The following is a 24875-nucleotide window of genomic DNA, read 5'->3' on the forward strand; positions in this document are numbered from 1 at the left end:
TGTGATAGACTTTGGAGAATATCTGGCTTTATGTCTTCATTTTCATCTGAGACCATGAAAATGTGTGTGTGAGGGATTCATCTTAACACACTAGAAGGCTGCAGAGCTTCTGTCTGTAGTTTTTGGGGCTTTGGGGGGTTGGGGAGTCAACTTTGAGCCAAGATTTACCTGCCAGACATGAACATACTTGGTGTTTGCTTATCGGAATGAACTATTCTCTCAGTACAATCTCAGTCAACCCTTTGCATTCCTGCTTTCCAATACATCTCTTATAATATGCATGAGTGATCTGTCACAATTGATTTGATTGTTTCCAGAAAACATTTTCTTTTGACTTTGCTGAAGCTAACTTTGAGTGAACTCTTCCACTGGGTTCCTTACAGAAGGACTTTGCACCTCAAGGTGAACGAAAGGAAGATGCTCGAAATGCCATTTGAAAACTAAGATGTGATTTCCTTTAAAGACTCATAACAGTGCCTTTTGTGTTCCATTATCTTTGCATAATTTTATGCATAGGAAGTTTTTGAAAAACTCGTTTTCTTCATGTTTACCCGTGAGAAACACAACTGTCAAACTGCCAGATTTTACGGCATTTTTTCCCTACCCATTTCATGCAAGGATACATTCGTATGCATAACAGCTCAATAGCACTTTGGGTTTTCTTTCTTGGCCATGTGAATATATCATTAACACACAAAACATCCTAGAAATTTCCACGACCATATTATATTACACAGGAACCTCATTTGTTTATAATCTACCTTTGAACAGTTAGTATGTTGATAGGAAACACGTTTCCTTCTTATAAGCTGACCAAAGAAAGAATTACCCTTATAGTTACATGATGTTAATGGGGATTTATAACTTAAAGGCTCTTATTTTGTGTCACAAACAATTACTTTGCTGGGAAGAATGGGATGACAGAATCAGGCCGCTATCCATTTTCTCAAAATAAGTTTTCCACACAGAGGCTTCTAGACCATTAAACTACCTTCCCCTGGAAAATCTCCTCGAGGATAGCAACAGCTTCCCTATCAGAGTAAGAAGGAAAGGATTTAGCATACATATTCCATATGCCAGCCATGAATCCCCCAAATTCTGTTGCAAATTTGAATGGATTGGTCATCTGAGAGCCAGACACAGAAACTGGATCAGAAGCAATAGATTATAACTGAGGAGTGGTACTTTTATATAACACCCATAGGTGATAGAATGAAAACCGCACTCTACTGTTTGGCACTTTGCCACTGACAAAATGAGCATGGGTACCATCCACTGCAGGAAAGGGCACAGGAAAAATTTACATAGGGAACAGAACACCAGATGGGCATCACTGAGAAAAATACAGACAATATTCATTGTTCCGATTTGTAACCCAAACTTGTCTTCGAAAAAAAATAGTAAATTGTCTTTATCCAACAAATGTACTTCATGTGGCTACGGAGAGCCATGCTGTAACTCTACAAATGTCTGCAAAACACCAAAGAGTCTTGAGAAACTTAAAACACACATGGTACTTCAGCGCCCGAGCCATCTGCTCAGTAGGCCCTGACCCAGCTGGATTTGGGTGGCATATATAAGTGGACAGGAAAAATTACAATTTGTTCATAAAATGTTCATCCCAAAGGCTTAAAAATTTAAATCATAGTGTTTGATGTCTGTAAAATACTGTGTAGGATCTTCTGGAAGGTATGGACAGCTCACGTTTAAAATGATAGTTACCATTTCCCAAAGTAGAACAAATAAAACATACTAAATTCATTATGAAGATGGTGGACATTCAAGACAATGTTTAATGCTGAGACTGGCTGCGGCCTATAATTTGGAACCGGTCTTTGCTTTACGACTTGTCTCGCTTCCTTTTGCTATGCGCCTTGGAGCTGAGGAAGATGTTCTCTGGTTACCAAGTAGAAGAAGACCAAAGAGACTTCTCTAGAAATCTGTCCAACATTGAGACCCAGTGCTCTCCAATAATATTTGCAGAAACTCATCCAGATTAGATTTTGAGTCTTTGGATGTCTTCATTTAGAATTCAAGCATCTCTGGGTGGTGGTTGATTACAGCCTTTCATTATGAGTCTCTGAAAGCTTTGTCATGAGGAATGGGCAAACAGAGGATAAGAAATAGAACGTGCGAAGTGGATGCTAGAGGAACAAAACCTGACTGCTCATGTTGAATTTGGAAGTTCAGCCAGTATGCCACAGTCCTAATGCAAGGTTTTCTTTGCAAACCCATTGCCTTGGTTTTAAATAGCCCATGTCCCTCACACCAGTTGGCCTTGCCAGTACCAGACTTACACATCAGACTTTTTTGTGAAAGCTGCCTCAGCCAGCTTAGTCAAGGCTAAGAATAGTGAGCCAGCCTAGCCTGTCAGGAGCTCTTAACCTTCTGTTTCCAGAGAAGTTTTCTCATTTCTAGCCCTGAAGAGAGACTTATCACTCACTGGGGAAATGATGAGAGGATACGTTTCAAAAAGAGAGAGCGAGCAGTTTTACGATTTTAGAATTTTTTCTAATTATGGCATGTAAGTTTGGGCTACTTCCTCTGTACAAACACAGAGGAACTGAGCATTACACAGAGGAAAGAATCAAATCGCTCACTAAAAAAATATTCTAACATCCGTAATACATAAATTTTACTAATGCGAATTATAGCATTTATAGGTTTCTAGTGAATAAACTATTCCCTTTCCCATGCCGTTGGCATGTGTGACTGCTCATATGTACAAGCAGGGCAGTTGTCTGACCCGTCTCCACCATGCCCTATTGTTGACAAGCTTGCTAAAGTTAGAAGCAGCTGTGTGGACAATGATACCCCAGAGCAGTAACCAGAGCACTCAGTACCTTTAAAGCTGGGATGCCAATTTATGTGGGGATTAGATTAAGTTTTCCTATTGGAATGTGCGGATAAGAGAAATGCGGTGTGGCTGGACTCGTGGATGCTAGAGGTCCTTCATCCACACTCTCTTCTACTTGTATGTATAGTGCTCTTGAATTTGCACTAAGAAAGGTACAAGAGATTAGATTTTGACTGGCTTTCCAATGTGACTAAACAAGAATGGTGCCAGCAACTCTGCGGCACAAGCTCGTGTGTCAGAATGAAGCTCTCCAGTTTCACATACCCGTAGCACCGCGGGCATTCTTTGGCCTTCTACATCACCTCTGTGGACATGCATACATGCTGGGCATGCAGAAATGAAGTTGTTCTTACCAGTTCCTATGTCTGACGTTTCTTTTTTTTTTTTTTTTTTTTTTTTTTTTGGTTTTTCGAGACAGGGTTTCTCTGTGTAGCCCTGGCTGTCCTGGAACTCACTTTGTAGACCAGGCCGGCCTCGAACTCAGAAATCCGCCTGCCTCTGCCTCCCGAGTGCTGGGATTAAAGGCGTGCGCCACCACGCCCGGCTCTATGTCTGACGTTTCTTAATCTTCTTAGTAAACTAGAAGTGCATGGCTTAGAATGAAAGTGTTAAGGATCCATCTCCCCACCATGCTCATACAGCATTCAAGTAGATGTTAAGCCTTCCTGGTTGAAAAGGTGAAAAGAACCCTTTGGCTATCAAGTTGATGGTAGAACTTCTCTTTCTTCCTCTAGACTGATCAATAATGATAACAGGATTCAGCAAATACAGTAAGGTGGAAAGCTGTGTTATCCAGTGTATAATTGCCAGTGTCTGAACACCTTAATTCCTTTTGTAATGGTTATTTTATTTATTACGTTATTGTATTCAGGTTTATTTTGTGTGCATGTATGAGAGAGAGAGAGAGAGAGAGAGAGAGAAAGAAAGAGAGATAGAGATGTATACGTGAGTGCGTGTTTGTGTGTGGACACAGGAGCTGGCATACTACAGTGTGTGTTTGGGAGACAGAGGACAACCTTGGATTCCAGCCCACTCTTCTACCTTGTTTGGAACAGTCTCTTTTGAGGTTCTGGGAATTCTGTCTCTGCTTCCCAGAGACTGTAATTGAAGTATTACAGACTAGGATCACAGACCCATGGCGCCATGCTTGGCTTTACATGGTTCCCGGGGATCTGAACTCTGGCTCTCACACTTGTGCATCAAGTGTATCTATCCCACTGAGCCATTCCCAAACCTTGCTGCCTCCTCCTCCTCCTGCTCCTCTTCCTTCTCCTCCTCCTGCTCTTCCTCCTCTTTCTCCTCCTCCTCCTCATGCTCCTCCTCTTCCTCCTCCTCCTCCTCCTTTTCCTTTTTTTTGGACAAGCTTTCACTATGTAATCTAGATTGTCCTTGAATTTGTTATCCTCCTTCTGTGACATTCAAAGTTCTGGGATTCTAGGCAATCACGCTCACACCCTAGATAATTTTGTTGTTAATTATGGTAAAGTATTATAACATTACTCTGAGGATCTTAGCCACTTTATGTGTGCTGCTCAGAGATATTTAGTACATACAACTCAGAGTGCAATGAGGTATTCTCCATCAGCCCAAGTTTGTAATCATCTCAAACAAAATTACCTAGACAGTTAAATAGTAACTTGCCACTGAAGGAGCTTTTAAATAACAATCTCTGGCTGCCTCAGATATGGTATTTACTAATTTATAGTTGTAGATTAAAAATAAGGGATATGGATATATGCCCAGGAGAGGTATTGCTGGATCCTCAGGTAGTACTATGTCCAATTTTCTGAGGAACCGCCAGACTGATTTCCAGAGTGGTTGTACAAGCCTGCAATCCCACCAACAATGGAGGAGTGTTCCTCTTTTTTCACATCCTCGCCAGCATCTGCTGTCACCTGAATTTTTGATCTTAGCCATTCTGACTGGAGTGAAGTGGAATCTCAGGGTTGTTTTGATTTGCATTTCCCTGATGATTAAGGATGTTGAACATTTTTTCAGGTGCTTCTCAGCCATTCGGTATTCCTCGGGTGAGAATTCTTTGTTCAGCTCTGAGTCCCATTTTTAATGGGGTTATTTGATTTTCTGGAGTCCACCTTCTTGAGTTCTTTATATATATTGGATATTAGTCCCCTATCCGATTTGGGATAGGTAAAGATCCTTTCCCAATCTGTTGGTGGCCTTTTTGTCTTATTGACGGTGTCTTTTGCTTTGCAGAAGCTTTGCAATTTTATGAGGTCCCATTTATCGATTCTCGATCTTACAGCACAAGCCATTGCTGTTCTATTCAGGAATTTTTCCCCTGTACTCATATCTTCGAGGCTTTTTCCTACTTTCTCCTCTATAAGTTTCAGTGTCTCTGGTTTTATGTGTGGAGTTCCTTAATCTACTTAGATTTGATCTTAGTACAAGGAGATAGAAATGGATCAATTCACATTTTTCTACATGATAACCGCCAGTTGTGCCAGCACCATTTGTTGAAAATGCTCTTTTTTCCACTGGATGGTTTTAGCTCCCAACCGTGTTTAGAAGGACACATGCTCCACTATGTTCATAGCAGCCTTATTTATAATAGCCAGAAGCTGGAAAGAACCCAGATGCCCCTCAACAGAGGAATGGATACAGAAAATGTGGTACATTTACACAATGGAGTACTACTCAGCTATTAAAAACAATGAATTTATGAAATTCCTAGGCAAATGGATGGACCTGGAGGGCATCATCCTGAGTGAGGTAACCCAATCACAAAGGAACTCGCACAATAAGTACTCACTGATAAGTGGATTTTAGCCCAGAAACTTAGGATACCCAAGATATAAGATACAATTTGCTAAACGCATGAAATTCAAGAAGAACGAAGACCAAAGTGTGGATACTTTGCCCCTTCTTAGAAATGGGAACAAAACACCCATGGAAGGAGTTACAGAGACAAAATTTGGAAGTGTGATGAAAGGATGGACCATCTAGTGATTGCTATATGCAGGGATCCATCCCATAATCAGCTTCCAAACGCTGACACCATTGCATACACTAGCAAGATTTTGCTGAAAGGACCCAGATATAGCTGTCTCTTGTGAGACTATGCCAGGGCCTAGCAAACACAGAAGTGGATGCTCACAGTCAGCTATTGGATGGATCACAGGGCCCCCCAATGGAGGAGCTAGAGAAATTACCCAAGGAGCTAAAGGGAACTGCAACCCTATAGGTGGAACAACAATATGAACTAACCAGTAACCCGGAGCTCTTGTCTCTAGCTGCATATGTATCAAAAGATGGCCTAGTCGGCCAACACTGCAAAGAGAGGCCCATTGGACTTGCAAAATTTATATGCCCCAGTACAGGGGAACCCCAGGGCCAAAAAGGGGGAGTGGGTGGGTAGAGGATTGAGGGGGTGGGTATGGGGGACTTTTGGGATAGCATTGAAAATGTAAACGAGGAAAATACCTAATGAAAATAAATTAAAAAAAAAGAAAGAAAATGATAATCATGGTGAATAAAAAAAAATAAGGGATATGAAAAGATTGTACCTCAGTTTTCTATTAATAACTCAGGGTAGTTTCTTTGTACTTCAGTATTATAAATGGTACCACATTTGTCCCTTCGTGCTAGAATTAATACATGTACATTAAAATATCAAGTGTCACAGAATGTAGATGTGTATTTAATAGCCATTTCATAAGAATACCAGCTTAATAGAACATTTTAAATATTTCCTGGCCTTCTGATATAGAAGTCATTTTCAAAATCTGAAGTTACAGCATTTTCCAATCTTTCTGGGCATCGTTGACTTATCTGTTAAAATGGTTTATAACGTCTCCATTCTTGGTTCTGTCCATAGTGCAAAACTAACATTCAGCAATGTCATTTTCTATGTAAAAAAAAAACAATATTGATTCTGTATATGGATATCCTATGCACAAACTGTATAAGTATAATAATTTCTACATAGACAGGTCTGCCAGAGCCTTGCATGTAGTTTGTTCCAAGAACAGTTAAAGATAAAAATCAATGTTTTATTTTCACACTATGGAGGGTTTGGAGTGAGCATTCTGAGAAAGCATACATTTTCTGGGGCAGATGTATTTTTCTATATTATGGACCTAAGGTGTAACATGTGCACGGCTTTTATACACTCTCAGGTAATTTGTTTGCTGTCATTGAAAAGAATTTTAATGCATTTCTAACTTTTCTTTCCATCATTCAGATTTATCAGCCGTGACGTGATTCCTTCTTGTTGTAAAAACTCCCATATAATCTTAGGTTTATGTTTTCTTTGTGCTTCTTTTTGCTGATAATATAAAGTGAGAGCTGTCTAGGAGGGTACTTACCCTTCATGAATATGTAGAAGCAACAGAAAGCAAAATGTTTAAAAGTACCAGGTTGCTTAGAGTTCTAGTGCGTGGGTAAAGATGAACTGTTTGCAAGACTGTCATACTATGCCCTGCCGACATGAAGCCAGCATTGCCCTCAGTGGCGATGACTCTTGCTTTGGGTTTTTAATTTGTTTGTTTGTATTTTCAGAGTTAATGGTCTATATCTAAAGAGTAAAACTATCTAAATTTTGCTCATGGAAATAACTTCAGCTGGGCAAATAAAATCCCTTTCTCACTAAATTTCATGTACTGTACTAAATATTTTAAGAGTCAGCCCCTCGTTGACCTCTTCATCATGAACAGCTCTTTGGAGTCTTAATGATTTTTTATACATAATGACTTTGAGAGAGTACTATGATATGGAAAGATTTGGAACAATACTAGCATGCAGAAAATAGAACGAGTGTCAAAATTATACCAAAGGAATACAAATAAGAACATTTGAGTTAGCAAGAGTTTATGTTCAAGATGTTAGATACTTTCTTGTTTAGCAACCAATGGGATAGTTTGTAACTGTACTCAATTAAAAATCATACATCAGAAATTACTGTCATTGAAAGATGAATGTCCGTATAAAGAGTTAGTTTTGAATGAAATTATTCTGAACACATTTTTAAGATTATGAATTTGAAAATGTTTAGCTATTTTGATTCACAGAAATGAATATTGACTTTCCAATTTTAAGGGGATTATAATTTTATTTTTTTATTAAACTGTAGCTCAAAGAGTCATTCAAAGACATAAAAAAGAAATTCAACAATCTGAAGTTTAATTACTCCAAGAAAAATGAGAAATCTCGAAACTTAAAGACTCTTCAGTATCAAATCCAACAAGTGGATACATATGCTGAAAAAATTCGGGTAAGGAGAAAGTTGTGTGTGTGTGAGCATGTGCACGTGCGTGTGTGTGCATATGCATGTGCATGTGTTTGTGTAATTACTACAATTTGTGCAAAATAACTGCAGTCCAGGCATAACTCTATTTTACAGAATTGATGTGAGAAGGGTAGCTTTCTATTTTTATCATACTTTGACTTCTTATAGAAAATGATGATTTATCTCATTTCTCCTTTACAAACAACAATTTTATTCTCTATAATTCAGAGTTGGCTTTCCTGGGAAGGGTTTAGTTATGTGCTTGGTATCCAGTCATGTGATGGTGATTTTAAACAGATGGACAGGAAAGAGTTCATAGAATGATACATGACAGCCTTCTACCCAGAGAACAACTTCTATCACCTGCAATCGAGCGCGCCACTATTCTGAGAGTTTTCTAGCTTATTCACTGTTCAAATTTCCTGCTGACACCGGAAAACAAAGGAAACGGGTGTGCTCTGGGCGTACCATGTGTGTGTAAATGTTGCATGTGTTCAGTGTGTGTAAATGTTGCTTATTAGTTAAGCCAGGTGAGAACTGTCTCTACAAACACTCACAGGTTATTCTAAAAACATTCTAGACTCTTGCATTTGACAGTCACCATGACCACCGGCATGTATGGTTGCCCTGTTGGCTGCAGCAATACATCGGACCTTCTGGCCCCATCACTGTACTCTAGCACCAGTGATGCATGTTGAGATGTCTTATGTTGTGTTAGCACTGGAATGCTTTCTGCCAGACACACAGGTCTGTGTGTTTTCATGCTTCTTATCACCTGTTCATGCATGCACACACATTTCCTTCTTGTGACCTTCACTCTCTTTCCTTCCTTGTCCCCACACATGCTCAGAGTGTCTATCATAGATTCCAGAGCTCCTGATGACTACATATACACATACATATACACATACATATACACATACACATTACATATACATGATCTAGATTATTTGTAGGTTATTTATTTATGAATACTGACTGAATAAAATATCTAGGAGAGAGCCTATTCTTTCCAAAATGCACTTACAGTGATTATAATTTTAAGATACCAGAATTGTGGAGGCAACACATTTTCCCAAGTTATTCTGTTTTACCACTAACATCATAACTAATATACAATTTCCTGTTAAAAACCTTTTACCCCCCCCCCAACATACAGGCTCTAAGGAAGAAAATGGAAAAAGTTAATAATAAGACATCTGATTCATTCTTAAGTTATCCAAGTAATAAAGCTAACATGCTTTCGGAAGCCATGGAGGATTTGAAAAAGAACGTGGATGACTTTGACAAAGTTGTGACAGATTACAAAATGAATTTGGACCTGACTGAGCATCTTCAGGAAGTAATAGAGGAGGTATTTTCTTCTTGTTATAATTCTATTCTTGCCATATTGCTACTTCAGAAAAGGCATTGTCCTGAGCATGGTGTAAGAGGTTCCAAGCGCAGGTACAGTTTAGCCTCTATAGTAAGACTCTATTTCAGAAGAAAAGAAAAAAATCTTGCCTTTTAAAAAAAATGCAGTATTAGTTACTGCTGTCATGACAGCCCTGGCCATGCTCCCCTTTGTTATTGATTTAAGGTAATTCCCAGAAGTGAAACTGTCTGGTCAAAGGCGATGAACTGCACAGGGTTTTGTTTTTCTGCACTGTCCAGTGGCTCTGAAGAAAGCTTTGGTTAATTTACTCCTTCTCCCAGGACCATCAGAGTTTCCATTTCTCCATCACCTCTATTCAAACTGTCTAACCAGTGATACCACACAACCACTGCTAGAAAGCTGCCTCAACACTCAAGCAGCCTACTTATTTCACAACATTTGAAAGCATTTCAGAATAACCTGAGACTGGAATATCTCAGGTGCTTCGTTACTGGTGTTGTAACCTTTGTTACTGTGAAGGGGACAGTGGTAGTCCACCTAAAACATATGACATTTGACAAGGTCCGGTCACTGCCTCATATTTTATATCAGAGAAACAACACCTAAGAGTCTTGCGTGTCCTTTGTTGCCTATTATTCTGACATACAAACTGTCTTTACAGTTAATACAGTTGAGTATTTGGACTTAACACCACATTATGGATGATCGTATTATTCTGTGAAACATGATGTACAGGTTTATTGAAGCTTCTTGGCACTTACTTAATGCTAGCTTTTCACAGAGTCCTGTTTTGCTATTTTTTACCTAGCACAAATGACTCTGGCCTGGGGCAGACATTCCTCCTGTCACGATTACTTATTTTTAGAGAAAAATCGTTTCATACCTCCACTGTGCTTCAAAATAATGACTAGGTTTATTTCATGAAGGTAGAATTCTGTTCTTTGGATGATAGTTCTTTGACCCATATCTAAATTTCATTCAATATATATATTACTTGTTCTTGTAGACTAATAGCAGTGTTTGTTGATTATAGTAAATTTTGAGTATTATCTACCCAATGTTTCTATTCTTTTTAGTGAGCAACTGATTTTGCTGCTTGCTCTTAGAAGTGTACAACAGTGTCTTAAGAACTATATTTTAGGCAAATCTAGGAAGGCTAGAGAATCAAAGCTATTTCTACACTTTTGCCTTCTAACTTTTCTTGTGTGTATTCTTTAATTATACTTTTAAAATATGTGCCCTGGTACACCTGCAAATATATATGACTGTGTGCTGATATTTTCTTTAATATGACTTGGAAAAGTTTAAAGACTATATGAACATAAAGTCTGAGAAAATCAAAACCTGAAGCATCCTTGGTCAGTGTGAAGAACTTCAAAAGGACACGTACGTCTCTTGACTCTGCTTTCTTCCATTTGAATATAGTGTAACTTTTGGTATGAAGATGCAAGTGCCACTGTTGTGAGAGTTGGGAAGTATTCCATGGAGTGCCAAACAAGGGAAGCTGTGGACATCCTCCACAGGCAGTTCAATAAGTTTATTACTCCCTCGGTGCCCCAGCAAGAAGAAAGGATTCAGGAGGTCATTGACCTTGCTCAACGCTTATATGGTGAGCTCATGTGTGATAGTGATTTGCCAATGAACGAATCTATTCTGAAACTGATCCAGCAGGAAACAGATCAAAGCCCTCACTATCCCCACCTAGGCTGAGAAAAGTCTGTTCTACAGCCAGCAAAAGTAAGCAGTAGGGAATAACGCCCCTACTGTTCTTCCCACAGTAGGAGATGAAGCCTGGTTTTAAACTCTCTGGTATCAGCCCTTCTTCCCTAGTAACTCTGTAGTGGATCCTTTCTATTCTCAGAACCAGAACCACACTCTATAAAGACACAGAGTGTAATGTCCCCTAAGTGATTCTGTGAGCGTAAGAAGATTCCGTGATGCTGGTTTCAAAACTTCCCCTAAGGATTTCCGTCCTCTCGCTCCCATGAAATTTGATTTGTGGATTGAAGAAATGACTAGAGAACTCTCCCTCGTCTTCCACTCACTTGTAAACACACGGGAGAACTCTTGTCACTCCATGACTGCTTTCTTCTCCTCCGTGATGAGAGAGTGGAAGAAGCCTCTCCATAAAGGAAGTCCCTTGGTGCCAATAATGCTAAGAGAGCAGTTCCATGGATTCTCTGATGGGACTCCTGGGAGACGAAGGGAGATCCCCAGGGACCAGGCAAAGGCAGCCCAGAGCAAGACATCAGAAGGTGGTTCAGAAATCATCCTCTGGCTGCCCAGAGCCACTCCAGCTCCCGACAGACATTCAGTCCACAGTATGCAGCCTTACTCCCAGACAGATGCAAGATGCACTGTACTGCCTAATAGGCAATCCTTGAGAATAAATTGTCTATTTTTTCCAAAGGAAAATAGTAGCAATGCACAAACACTAAAATATAATCTGGAAAGCTAATGAGAAGAAACAGATGTCTCTCTCTTGCCATTAGTAAACGCTGTAAGAAAAAGTCTGAAGGGCATCACTAGCACTGCGGATATCTGTCTCTATTTTACACGTGATAGTATAGACTCCCCTTTGTCTGTTTTCTGTGCTTGCAAGGGGGAGAATATAATATGCTGTATTAATATATAGTACCTGTTCAATGTCAAGACATGGTAAGTACTTACAAACACCCTATAAAAGCCATAATCTTCTATACTTTGCAGAGTTTTTTGTCCTGCCTTTTGTGTGTTCTGAGTCTTATTACTAACTGATATGTGCATTATCACATGTTAGTTGTTATTTGGATTACCCCATTAGAATGTAATCTCCATGAGACATAAAGCCTTGCCTGTTAACTTGAGCATCATTGTACATACTAAGGGCTCAGTAACTGTTGCAAGAATAAAGGAATAATAGAATACTATGATTGAAAATATGGATTCTATGAGTTTTCACACATTTATTATCGAGTCTACACACCTTTTAAAATATTTTATTTTATGCCTGTGTGTGTGTGTGTGTGTGTGTGTGTGTGTGTGTGTGTACTAAACAGGCCATTTAGAGGTCAGAGGACAAATTGCAGAATCAGCTTTTTCTTTTTACCATGTGAGTCCTGGGACTTGAACTCAGGTCACTAGGTTTGGCAGCAAGCACCTTAATTCACTGAGCTATCTCACCAGACCAAGAAACTATACATCTTTTAAATTGCATTATGCAATTATGCTGAGAATATGAAATAAAGTCATGCAGACAACTAAAGCATTGCTGAACCCTGAACACTTAGATTTTGCATTTATTTTGGGTGGGGTAGAGAGATGTATGCCACAGTGATCATATAGAGGTCAGAGGACAGCCTGTGGCAGGCAGTTCTCTCACAACACCATGTGGCTCTCAGGGTCCTAGCTCAAGTCACCAGGCTTGAAAGCAAGTGCTCAACCATCTTACCAGTCAGAATCCTAACTTTTAATGCAGATAAATGTATCTCAGAAATTGATAGTGAATGCCTATTTTGCCTATTATGCGTATCTGTATTGATTGTGTGAAAACAAAGAAGATACAGTACCTGCAGTCAAGAAATGTGATCTAGACCTAAAAGTCACCACGTTGCAAATGCTTGTCTTTTGTTATATGTGTGACTTTTCTCTTCTGTTACTGGTGTTAGAGATTGAGTTTGGGGCCTGTCATAGTAGGTTTTTGTCAATTTAACACAAACCTAGACATACCTATCAAGAGGAAATCTCAGTAATAATTGCCTCCGTCAGCCCATTGGTTGTGCAAACTTTATATGCCTCAGTACAGGGGAACACGTGGGCCAAGAAGTGGGAGTGGGTGGGTGGGGGAGTGGGTAGGGAAGCATGTGGGGGATTTTTGGGATAGCATTGGAAATGTAAATGAAATAAATACCTAATAAAAAAAAGGAAAAAAATATAATTGCCTCTGTCAGACTGACCTGTAGGCATGTCTGTGGGACATTTTACTGATTGCTGATTGGTTTGAGGATGCCAAGATCACCATGGGTAGTGCCATTCCTGAGCAGGTGAGCCTGAGTTATATAAGACAAGTAACTGAGCAAGCGAAACAAGGAAGCCTGTCAGTAGCATTCCTTTATGGCCTCTGAGTCAGTTCCTGCCTTGAGTTCTTCCCTTGGCTTCTCTTGATGATGGATTATAAACAATAAGCCAAAATAAATCTTTCCCTCCTCAGGTTGCTCTTGGTTGGTATGTTCCCAAAGCAACAGATAAGGGAACCAGAACAGGGACTCCGAGATACGAAGCAAGCACTCAGTTACTCTTACACCCATAGCCCAGAATGAGTATCCTCTCATAAGGAGTGTGTTTCCAGATGGCTTTCAGATCTGTCTTGGTGGTACATGGTTGTGGAATTGCCTGAGTTCTTTTGGATATGAACCCCTCATCAGATGTAAATCCGAGGCAAACACTGTCTCCCATTACGCACATGGCCTTGGCGAGTTGCTCCACATCTCACTCTGTGGAGCCTTTTCCTCTGACACACTCCCATTTGTTTAGGTTTGCTTTTGTTCCCTAGGTTTTCAGAGTCTCATCTGAAAACTTCCACTCAGATTCTTTGTGCTTTCTTCTAGTAGTTTTAACATTCTGGGTCTTGAAATTGATTCTTTAATCCAGTTCAAATTGATTTTTCTAACTCATAAACTGGAAAGAGATTGTGGTCAAGGCCCATTCTTTTACTATATAGAGATAGATAATAGATGATAGATAGATGATATGATATGATATAAATAGAGATGATAGAAAGACACACAGAGAGTATGGATAGAGATAGAGAGATAGCGATAGGGGAGATAAAGATATGTAGGAATATTTGAACATAGATTTACTGTCTCAGCTTGTCCTTGGATTAAATTATTTCAGAGAATTAAAATTACACACATCTGTGGCAGACAGGTTCCAAGGAGATGATAGAGAGCCTTGAATGTCATCCTGGGAAATGTATATTTTCCAAGTGGTGAAGCATTTCTGAATGTCCTGGATAGGAAACCCTGATTCGTACTGTGTCTTTAGAGCACTAATATAGTGACATTATTTAGGCTACATACAAGTGGCAATGGTGCAGCAAATGCACTCTATTTTAGGACTCCTGGGCTAGTGAGTTTTCCATTACTGTGGCAAAATAGCTGGCTCAGAGTTTCAGAGCCATCTTTCCATGCCTGCCTTGTTCCACTTCTTTGGGTTTGGGTTCGATAGAATGTTTTGGCAACAAGACTGTGTAGTAGAGAAGGCTTCTCACATTACAGCATCCAAAAGAACAGGGAGTGATAAAGAAAAGCCTAGGTACAAGATATTTCTTCAAAGGCATATTCCCCAAGCAACCCATTTCCTCTGATCCTCTCCACTTTCCACAGGATCTACTACCTCCCAATAGTCAATTCAGTTACTAACTGAGCAACGAACAAATCCACTGATTCAGTCAGAGGTCATTGGATCCTTTCCAACAGTCCAACCTCTGAACATAGCATTGAGAACCAAGACTAGCATTGATATTTCCTAATCAAACCACAATCCCGACAGGGTAATGGCGCACACCTATAATCCCAGAATTTAGGAAATGGAGACTATAGAGTGAATTTAAGGCCATGTCTCACCTTCATCCCTCCCTACCCCGCAACCCAATATCCAAATATATCTAAACACTGGGCCTTTAAAAATGCCTGCATTCACTGATTTCTGTTCATTGTGTGTTTGCTAGGAAATTACTATCCACCAGCATTTACAAAAGACACTTAGGAGATGAATTGGCATCCAGTTTTTTTCCTATTTTCTTGTTAAGAAGTCTCTTTACATATAGGTTTATCTTTGCTCCTTCCCAGGTTTGGAAGAGGGGCAGAAATATGCGGAGAAGATTGTCACAAGACACAAGGAGATTCTTGAATCTATTACTGAGTTATGTGGGTCTCTCGTGGAACTTAAAGAAAAACTGATGGTAATTTCTTCTTTCTAGAATATGTATTATCAAGCGATATAAATAAAAATGTGTTAATCAAATGTCTTCTGGTACAGGGATGTTCTACAACAAATTCTCAAGAGGCACAATATGCACATTTGTTTCACAGCATTCTAACATGATTATCTGGGGGGTTGTGATAATTAATCCTGTTTCTTTCCCATCACTGCAGAGAAAAATGTTGCTGGGAATGAGGGCTAAATACAATTAAGGTGTCTTGTTTGTATTTCTGTGGACCATATCCCAGAGGATAAATGTGTACCGTTAAAACCAAAGCAAAGTTTATATTAAGGACTCTTGGGTTTATGTTCATAAATAATAGATGTGATAGCTTCCTTCCTCCAAATTATGGCACCAAAGAAAATAACACTAATATTCAGGTATTGCTTTTATTGAGCATGTAGTACTATGGAAGTCTTAAGCTAACCATCACAACCTTCATAGAATTAAAATAAAATAATATGTGGAAACAGGGTAAATACTTATGATGGCTATGATGGACAAATGCCAACTAAAGGAAAAATATGTTGTTATGCTCTGAAATGTTTTGATTGATGCTGCTTTTACAACTTAATGAAGTGAGCTGGTTGAGGGTAATAGCTATGTCACCAAGAGCATAGGTTCTACATCAGAACTCAGTTGCCTTGGAATACCTTTGGGTTACAACTTGGGTAAATTGTTTTAATCTCTATGGGACTAGATTCTCTAACCCCATGGATTGGAATGGATGCCAGTGTGGTCCCGAGGCTTGGGTGTGAAGCTGTTCAGTGTTACTGGGTGTGTCATCATGTGGTTCACGCCTATTAGTGAACTTGCCATTCAGGTGGAGTTACATATTTTATGGCAAAGAGTTTTATGATTTTTCCATGTCATAAACTTGAACATTGACTCAATTTAGATAAACTGGGGAATTTTAACTGGGTACTTACATAACTACGTTGCCATTTCCCTTCTGTTAAGCATCGAGATTTTTCAACTTATTATCTTTCTATCATTTTTTCATCACATTGCAGTGAACATCTTTGTGCTTGACTTTTTCATTCTTTTGCTGTATTTTGTGCTATCGACACATAAATTCCCCAATGTGGATTTAAAGAATTTAATTGAAATGCTATGCAAAATTACCTTGTATAAATATTTTACAATTGCAAAACTACTAGTGTGACTAAGCCATATATCCTAGATTATATTTGTAAACATCTCACCTCTATTTCAACTCCCTGGGTTCCTGTTTTTTTTCCATTTTATACATGTATAAAATGAAAATCCTCCTTTCTCAGACTCTGCTGGCCATCATCTATAGTACCCTCCTTTATATTGGACATCTTCAGCTTAATGAAATCTCGTCTCTTCAAATGTGATTCTTTTCCATCCTTAATTTCCATGGCTCTGTTCTTCTTGGAAGAACTGCTTCTGCAACCTGCCTCTACTCTCTCATTTTCTATGCCTTGGTCACTCCCTTCAGTTAGGATTATTTTGCTATTTTGCATTTCCAATCCAGCATTCAGATACTCTTTTATTCTACTTGCAAGTCCCTTGATTCTATATCTGGTGTGATTCCCCTTTCTGAATATTGCTGGGCTCACGTCCTTTTATGTTAAAAGCCTTCACTACATGACCCTTCCATGGTTTTGAGACCTGTCACATTCTCCATTGCTTCTAGATTCATTGCAGTTCCTGTCTGACCTTCCTTAGTGTTTCTACTACTAGACTTTTACTTCAAGTGCATGACCCTCTAGTTATCAAAATGTTATCCATACCCAAAGTTAAATAGAAATATCAGTTTCCCTACACAAATCTTCCTTATTCCTCCCTTGTTACTCACCGATAACACTAGTGATCTTTCTCATTCGCCTTAGTCTGTTCCAGCTGCTATATTAAGTACGATAGTCCTGGTGATGGATAAGCAAGAGAAATGTGTTTCTCACCATTCCAGAGGTTAGTAAGTCTGAAGTCAAGATGAAGGTGGTTTAACCATTGGAGTTTCTGCTTCTCTGTAGTCACTTCATTCCAAATTTATGAGGTCTGAGCGCAAAGGGTCTCTTAAATCTCTTTTACAAATTCACTAATGCTTTCCTGAGGGCCCCAACTCTTCTTATATGGGAGCTATTAAAGAGAGGATTCACAAACTGAAAAGGATAAAATAGTGGTGAAAATTCATTGCTGTTTGTGTACCAGTTTGACACGTTAAAAAGGCTTGCATACTTATCATCTCTGGTGATTTCCAAGGAACCTTGAGATGGAGAGAATACCTTTGTTGTTTGATACTTTTTGGTTTCCAGTGTTGTTTGTTTGTTTATAAGACAGAGTTGTCACTATATAACCCTTGGCTGTCTTGGAACTCTCCATGTGGACTAAGCTAACTTCAAACTCAGAGATCCAAGTGTTTCTGCCTCCCTAGGCTAAGGATTAAAAGTGTGTTCTAGGAGGGTTGCTTTCTGTCTTCCAGGAGAAAGATATGGGTCCAAGGAGATTAGAAGTGCTGTCCCTGAGTCTTCACAGCCACTGATAGTAGATCTGGAATTTGAAGTTACATCTAATTTAACACCAAGAATTCTTTCCACAACAGCTGCCATTGTGGTTTAGATTCCAAGTGCGTATTAGTGCCGAGTGACTCATCCAGTAATACAAACCAGTTTCATTTTAGAGTAGAGATTCAAAGCTCAATTTCCCCAGTAGGTTCTTTGAGCAAGTGTAATGTGCACTTTGGGAAATGTGCCTGCTTCCATAACCATCTAACACCGTGATGAACACACAACAATCTTCTACTATAATACAAACATTGTTTGCAGCCATGTCCACCAACACTTGATGCACCTGTGCCTCCATTTCTCTCCACAAATGCTTGGCCCTCAACCTGACCCCCTGCCAGTGTGTAAAGCCCCACTACCTCTGACTAAAGCTGAGCCCCATAAAATACAGGAATGAGTAATACTCTCAGGAGACAGCCTGTGTTCCCAACTGTTCTATTTCTTTCCTCTTTCCGATATTCTCCCAGTCTGCGTGTGTGGATTCCCGGGCTCTCCTCTTTATTCTCCTCCAGAGACCTCATCATTTCTTCCTCACTGATGCCCTTCAGCCTCCTAGTGGCTTAAAGTGTCCTATACAGTGATTCCCATCTTCAGAGAATGTGCTGGCAGGAACATCCTACAGTAACAGTCACTTCATTCTTTACAGGGCCTTGGAACCATTGGTTTTACTGGCAATGAGCTCTAAAAAAGGGCTGAGCAAGAAGAGAGCTGGGAGCTTGAAGTGGAACATTGGTCTCTTGTGGAATGCAGTTACTGAAAAGTTGCTGTTGGCTTATTTTTTTTTCCGGGTGGTTAGCATATGGCATTATTTCTCTAATTTTTCTAGCTCTCACTCTCACTAAACTTGCTTTGTACAGCAGGGAGAGGTTCCAAAGATGAATTCAAATTTGGAAGATTTCCATGACCTTTGCATTGATCTGCTAAAGGAGCCAGGGAAGGATGAGCAGAAAACATTCAATGAAGAAAGGAATGAGGTAATGAAAGTATTTAGCTTCAACCCTGTGTTATTTTGTCTTTGAGATTTGTGTATATATATATATATATATATATATATATATATATATATATATCAACTCTGTCTCACCCATCAAGTCAAGTTTCTGAATATAAGCTCACTGTGAGTTTTCGCTAGCTACCCTTACTTGGTCATTCTCTCTCAGGTTTCTCTCTGGGTCCCCTCTACTGAATCCTAGAGCGATAAGCATCTACTCTCCCATCTCTTGCCTAATGACCTTTTCATCAATCTTATTTCATTTTATTTGAAAACCTGTTAGAGCATTACCAAAGGGGAAGCTTTTAAAATTGTTTTACACGAACCATTAGGAAATATTAGTACATAAAACCAGGCTCCATGTTTTTCCTCTAGACTCTAACACCACATGATATTTCTAAGCATCTGTACTAAGGTACCGAATCCAGCTAAAATATAAATACTACTTAAACAGATGTTTAAACCTTTTATCATATACATGTAAATTAAAGCAGCTAACTAGGGGATGGCAAATACTCATGGATACAAAGGCTTTCAAAGGTCTTGTTTAAGTGGCCAGACCCTTCCAGGCCTTCCCTATGGATAAGAGGCTCTATTTGTAGCTGCTGTATTACAGTTAGGCTTGATTTTTTTTCTTTGTCAATGTGCCTGTTTCTAGTTTTATTCTCCTGGATGAAAAGCAAACCAAACATGTTTCCCAGCAGCCCCCAAATTAACAAAATATACTTCTATGATAAAAGAGTTAAACACACACACACACACAATTTGTAAGTTATTTCATGAACCAAGATTTCTTTTCTTGCAGTGAGTACAATTCTTCTAGATTCTTTATACGTCTTTTTCCCCCAGATTGAATCTGTGTCAAAGTCCAGTGCAATCCTACAGCTCCTAGCCAGCGTTAATACCATGAAGCAAGCTACTTTTTGAGTGGTACAATTTGGAGCCTTTTACACCTGGGTCTCCTCTAAGTACAAAAAAAGCTGGCTAGCCTTAGTCATCTATCTGACTTCAATCTCCTATCAAATGGTCCTTAGTTATTCTTATCCAAGTCAGGGTTTCTTACCTGCAACACTCCTGGCATTTTACCCAGAGAAAGAACTTCTCTGGAGGGAGTGAAGGTCTTATGTATCATAAAATCTGTAACAGCCTTGTGCCCCTTCTGTGAGCCCTCCTGTTACTTAGCCTGTCTGGGTCTGTGGATTGTGGCATGATTATCCTTTACTCTACAGCTAATATCCATGTATGAGTCTATACCATGTTTGTCTTTCTGGGTCTGGGTTACCTTACTCAGGATGATATTTTTCTAGTTCCATCCATTTGCCTGCAAGTTTCATGATGTCATTGTCTTTAACAGCTGAGCAATGATGTCATTGTTCTTAACAGCTGAGCAAAATGCAACATCCCCTTGCTATTTCCTGACTCATGCTCATAGCATTGCTGTCTGCCTAACCTGGACTAGGAAAACAAATATCAATGGGAATAACCAATATCCCACTTGGAGAGCAATATCATCCCTTATTCATGTGCAAAGACAACCAGTTAACATGATAAAGAGTAGTATTAAATACACCAAGTTTTAAAATCTATGGTTTTAAATATTTTTGATTTGTTACAATATTATTTTTTTAGTTCTATAAAATTTCCTATATCATGTGTTAGATGCATTTAATAAAGACTCAGAAACAAAAGTCATTGCTGCTAAAGCAACCACACTCACCTTTTATACCTAGTAAAGGGTTTTTTTAATCTTCCTTTTATCTATTTTTATTAAAAGAAACAGATGCAGCCGGGCGTGGTGGCGCACGCCTTTAATCCCAGCACTCGGGAGGCAGAGGCAGGCAGATTTCTGAGTTCGAGGCCAGCCTGGTCTACAAAGTGAGTTCCAGGACAGCCAGGGCTACACAGAGAAACCCTGTCTTGAAAATAACCAAAAAAAAAAAAAAAAAAAGAAACAGATGCCTTTAAATAAAACAGATGCAACTTATTCTCACTGACAGGTGACTTTTATTTTAAAATAAATTAAAAGACACACTAGATCATCAGTCGTTTACAATCAAGTGAAGGCCCCAATTACAGCTGTCAAGAGTTCTGACTGGCATCATTTCCTGCTCTGTCTGCTGTCGTTGGTACAGACAGCATAATGAACGGGCAGCAGTGCGCTTCATTCTCAAGCAGCTCAATCACACGTATGCGCTTATTGTCTCTCCTATTTACATATAGGTCAGATGTAATGATTCTCCAAAACCTCCAAAGGGCAAATTAGAGGAAAGCCCCAGGTAGAAACCTAGGAGCACACTGAACTCAGTCCTGATACCCTTAAATGCTGTGAGTCTTCCTCAGGAAAAAAACAAAAAACTAAAACTAAAACAACAACAACAACAACAGTTCTACAGAATGATTATAAAAAGATATTTACGACAGGAAGTTTCTTCTGAGATAGTGAGGTCCTTCTCATGTATCCTGACTCCTGGAAGGGGTAGAAGGCAATAAACAATCGCACCAATGTAATGCACATAGCATTGTCAACAGATAACTGCTGGTGTTTTATCCCTAGGCTTGGTGCTGAAGCTAAAGCCATAGCAATATCCGAAAACTCCCAAGGTTAAATGGCAGCACAGAGTATTAAAGGACTTGCCTAAAGCCATGGGACCATTTGGTAGCTGATGAGGGATTTGGATGCTAGCACTGAGAGGTGCTAGGAGGGATTGGACAATCATCTGATCTAATCTCATGTTAGAATTGAAGAAACTCAGGCAAAGGGGCATTAAATAGTTTCCCCTCCAGAATGACAGAAACTAATACCAGAGGTGGGCAGGTAGCCTGGTCCTTTTGGATATCAGTAAAATGCCTCTTCCAGGAGGACCAAGAGGCTCTCCCAGGACTGCACCATAAACATGAGCTGTTTGTAGTGATACCGTGGGTGCCAGGTTGACCCTTTCCTTCTGTCTCCCCTGCTGTGTGCAGGAGAATTAATAAGCAACAGAATGGAAGTGCCTCTCTTTGAGAGAGTTCAGTGGAGTGTGCTTATCAGGCTGGGAGGATAGCCCCTGGTTCTTCTCATCAGGGCATGGAATGGGTGTTAGACTTTACAGAGACTGATGCCTCAGGAGACGAAGAAGAGTAAAGGCTCTCTTCCCTTTTCTGATCCCTTTCTTTACCATGTTATACAAGGGTCCTAAGGTCTCTGGTCCCCTTTTGTCTGTCCTTGAGCCCTCCGTGGGCCTTTGTACAGAAAGTCCCCTGCCTAGTATTTTTATTTACTTCCCACTAATCCGAGGAATCTTCTTTATCCTAAAGAAAGAACACCTAATGTAGAGATAATTAGGATTGCAAAGGGTCTGGTATTCCTTTACATGTGTGGTGTGCACTTCTCCCTATGCAATGTATTTTGAGGATTGATTCTGCTCAGTTAGGTCAATGGGTCTACAGTATGATTCCTTTCCAGAACTGACCCTACGCAAAGGCAGTGATTATAAACCCAATTGATTGTGCCTACCTGTGGAAATCAAAGTTCACCAGTCATGCCAGACATAAGAACCAGGGCAGAGGTGTTATAATGAATTAAAAGGCACTGTATCATTAGGTATATACATGGCCAGGGATGTTAGAGGAAGGGTATGCATAGAAGATTAAAAGGCCAAGAGCGGGAACTGGGGAAAAGCTTCAGTCAGGAAAGTACTTGCCACACTCATGGGGACTCAGTTCAGGCTCCCAATACCCTGTAAAAAGCTCGGTCCCACTGTGTGCCTGTAAAAGCAGCTCTAAGGAGATGGAGACAGGAGGCTCACTAAAGCCCACTGGTGACACAAGTCTTAGTGAATTGGTAGCCTGCAAGTATCAAATTAAATAAAACAACAACAGTAACAATGGAGGAAGATAGCCAGTGTGGATGCCTGGCACCCACACACATATGCACATCAGTGAGTACACACACATATGTAAACGTATACATATCACATACCTAGCAGAAAAACAAAAAACAAAAACAAAAGCTAACTATACCTGTTGAGATGGTGTGGGAAGAGAATCAGGATGAAAGCAGAGAGCCTAGAAAGATGTATGAGAAACAAATTTAGAACAGGGTCATGGTCAGCAAATCAGAGCGGAATTTCCCAACTGATTTCCCAGAACTCGTCGGAAAGATGCAAGTGTCTTATGGAAACAGTGATTCCATGCTGGGAAAATTAGAAACGGTAGTTGCTACCTGTGAATGTTTGCATACTTTATTCATAAGTGAAAAGTGTAGACATTTGGCAAACTATACCTCATTGAGCTTCAAAAGTAGTGATTGTAACATTTTAAAATGACTTGGAGGACTGTCTGCCCATTTCCATGTTGATAACAAACGCAGAAGGACCAAGAGCCAAATGAATGTGGTCAGAAAAAATATTTACATAAAATATACCTTAGTTGCTTGCTGAAATGACTGCTCTGTGGGTAACTCTTGGTTAGTGTCAAAGGCATAATTTACTATGCTTTCAGGAAATCACTTATTCGATAAACACACTTGTAGTACCCCCCTCCTAAGATAACTGAACAGAAGTAGGAATTGAATAAGAATTTGGTCGGGAGAGAATTTTACCTATGGCTCTTAAGTAGTATTTCAGTTCACTTGAGGGCGCTTTGAATATTTTTGGTCATGGTCATGGGAGAGTTCCCAATAGACATCTGGAGTTCAGGGACTCTGGCACCATCTCCCTGAGGCTTACCTTAGGTTTTCATCTCACGCTGGGCGTCATTTTAGTGGGAGGCTGGGGAAAAAAGTGTATCCACCTAATGAAAACTTGACTTTCCTCCTTTGAAGGGGCAGGTGCAGGGAGCAGATGTGTTGGCCATCAATGGAACAAGAGAAGATAGGCTTCCCATGGACTTGAGGCAGACCTCCTCTGACAAAGAGGTCAGCGCCCAGGGTCTGATCCTTCCAGAAGACACGCTATCTGGAGAAGAATCTGAGTGTATCTCATCTGATGACATCTCTTTGCCTCCACTGCCAGTGAGCCCTGAGTCCCCTCTGGCACCATCAGACATGGAGGTAGAAGAACTTACCAGCTCCTCTGCCCTCGCCCTGCACATCAGTGGCTACAGGATGCATCCAGGGACAGGTGGTCTAGGAAAGGCCCAGGATTCTGTTCTTCCCTCACCCATTGCTTTTGCGGATGGGGGCCATAGTAAGAAAGACACATTTACAAGTCATTTTGAGAGGCCCTATCCACAGTTGAAAGCTGAATCCTCATTAGCCTCCAGAGGATCAGCAGAGATGAGTACCAAGTTGCATATCAATGTGAAATGTCCAGCGAGCATGCCCCATGAAGTGCACGACAAAGCTTTACAGCAATGCTCCCAGGCTCGGGAGAGCTCACTAGAAATGCAGGAGAAAGTGCATGCTGATTCTAACGTCACTAAAATCCAAGACAGGCTGCATGCTGCCCTTGATGTGTCCCCTGGCCTCGGCTCTCAACCAGACACCAGCGGGAACTATCAGAGGCGAGTAGGTCCCCAAGGAGACAAGAAAAACTCATCCGCAGAAAACAGCGTGGTCAGCCTAGCTGGCCAGGCGCCTCATTTCTCCAGGCTGCTGTCCAATGTAACTGTCACGGAAGGTTCCCCGGTGACTTTGGAAGTCGAAGTAACAGGATTCCCAGAGCCTACACTGACATGGTGGGTAGCCTATAATGACAAGCCATAGACAGAAATAAATAACTGCTGAGAGTATCTCATTTTGTGTGGACTAACCTAGAGGTTCAGGGCTGGCTGACTAACCCTCAGGACACTCAACCCTGCATGCTTTGGTCTCCACTTTCATTTAACTAAAAGCTTTGTAATGCCGTGGGGGTGGGGAGTAACCATCTAATATAATGATTGAACACCACACACACACACACACACACATACACACACACACACACACACA

The 24875-nt window shown here is 40.1% G+C and overlaps 1 protein-coding gene across 2 annotated transcripts in view; it reads left to right on the forward strand.

Moving 5' to 3' along the window:
• The window catches only part of Ccdc141 (coiled-coil domain containing 141), a 172184-nt gene that overhangs the window by 141973 nt on the left and 5336 nt on the right, over positions 1–24875 (forward strand). For both annotated transcript variants that reach the window (XM_085834745.1, XM_029474525.2), the window contains exons 19-24: positions 7947–8087; positions 9262–9456; positions 10903–11086; positions 15309–15421; positions 18831–18947; positions 23769–24622. In XM_085834745.1, coding sequence (XP_085690871.1) covers positions 7947–8087; positions 9262–9456; positions 10903–11086; positions 15309–15421; positions 18831–18947; positions 23769–24622 — 1604 coding nt within the window. The remainder of the gene's footprint in view (positions 1–7946; positions 8088–9261; positions 9457–10902; positions 11087–15308; positions 15422–18830; positions 18948–23768; positions 24623–24875) is intronic.

The sequence above is a fragment of the Mus caroli genome, unplaced genomic scaffold (genome assembly GCF_978045245.1).
Source record: "Mus caroli unplaced genomic scaffold, Mus_caroli_1 scaffold_2, whole genome shotgun sequence".
Lineage (NCBI taxonomy): Eukaryota > Metazoa > Chordata > Mammalia > Rodentia > Muridae > Mus > Mus caroli.